The 1,256-nt window shown below is 37.1% G+C and overlaps 1 protein-coding gene across 3 annotated transcripts in view; it reads right to left on the bottom strand.

The window, feature by feature from the left end:
• Positions 1 to 363: 363 nt before the first annotated feature.
• LOC108695053 (dimethylaniline monooxygenase [N-oxide-forming] 2-like) overlaps positions 364 to 1,256 on the bottom strand; it is a 4,961-nt gene continuing 4,068 nt past the window's right edge. For all 3 annotated transcript variants that reach the window (XM_018204791.1, XM_018204793.1, XM_018204792.1), the window contains exon 8: positions 364 to 839. In XM_018204791.1, the coding sequence (XP_018060280.1) occupies positions 525 to 839 (315 nt within the window). In that variant the 3' untranslated portion in view covers positions 364 to 524. The remainder of the gene's footprint in view (positions 840 to 1,256) is intronic.

Genomic DNA, 1,256 nt, shown 5'->3' on the forward strand with positions numbered 1-1,256 from the left:
TATATATATATATATATATATATATATGCATGTATACATATATATATAATATATTTATTCACATTGAATTATTTAAACATTAAAGATCCAGACTTTCAATCATTGTAGACTTTAAATTCATAAGTAAGATACATGCAATCCTCTGGTTCGTGACGTCTTAAAACTATATTTAAGACAATCTTAAATATAAGACTCGATTATGAATACCGCTATACATATTTTTTTGTTAGTAATTTTAGAAAATTAGAAGATTCTCAGCTAGTTATAATGAACAGCTAGTTAAAATGACAGTTAGACTTTTAGACAATTATATTTATGCAAAAAACTTTAATCGGTATAAGATGATAATTATTCACGCTTGAATGACAGGAAAGTTCACATTTATTTCACACGACGAAGAATAAGAATTAATTAACAAGCAAGAATAGGTGTGAATTTTTCTTACAATTTTCAATGCAGAAATATCTCTAAATTGAATAAAATACAAAGTTGGAATTTAATCTTTTAAATAATTGTCTATCGCCTCAACATGAAAGTTTAACGAAATTGTAATCGTCGATGATCTTGTAGCGATCCTCCCGAAAATGCACGAGGTCTTTCAGGAAGCGCATACTGCTCTCGTTGTGGAGTTTCGAGAGCACGGGCGGCAGCGGCGTGATGCCTGCGACATTCGCCAGGTCACTGTAATAGTGCTCTTGCTCAGGACCCATCATGTGAAAGTGTTTTTTCTGCAGACCTCTCTCGGCGCGTCTCGCTGTTTCCTCCGCTTCGGAGCACAGCATATCCGCTTGGGCGGGAAATTGCCTCTCGCCGTGCCAATGTCGTAGGACGAATCGCACCTTGAAATTGCAAATAATCACGTTGCCATTATCACCATTGCTGGCACATAGTCACGCCGGATGCACGACAGTGACTTTCTAGCATTCTTTTCCCCGTCGCGCGCGACCGCCTTCCTTCCAGCCACGCTCAGAGACAATCTTATCCGCTCCGGATGCCCCACGGGGGCTTGGAATGTCGCGTGTCTAAAGTGGATTGCACGCGGCCTTTGTACGTCTGACATATTTCAAAATATGAGACTTGTTCTTTTTAGCTGAACTTCTTGCACGAAGAGGATTCGTCTCTTTCCTTCTTTTTTCTTCATATTAGAGAAGAAAAGAGAAAGGATTAACAATATAAGATCAGTTAAAAGAATTAAATCTATGAAGAGCATCAATTTGAAACATGAGATGCGATATATATATATATATATATATATA

Source organism: Atta colombica, unplaced genomic scaffold, assembly GCF_001594045.1.
Source record: "Atta colombica isolate Treedump-2 unplaced genomic scaffold, Acol1.0 scaffold126, whole genome shotgun sequence".
Classification (NCBI taxonomy): domain Eukaryota; kingdom Metazoa; phylum Arthropoda; class Insecta; order Hymenoptera; family Formicidae; genus Atta; species Atta colombica.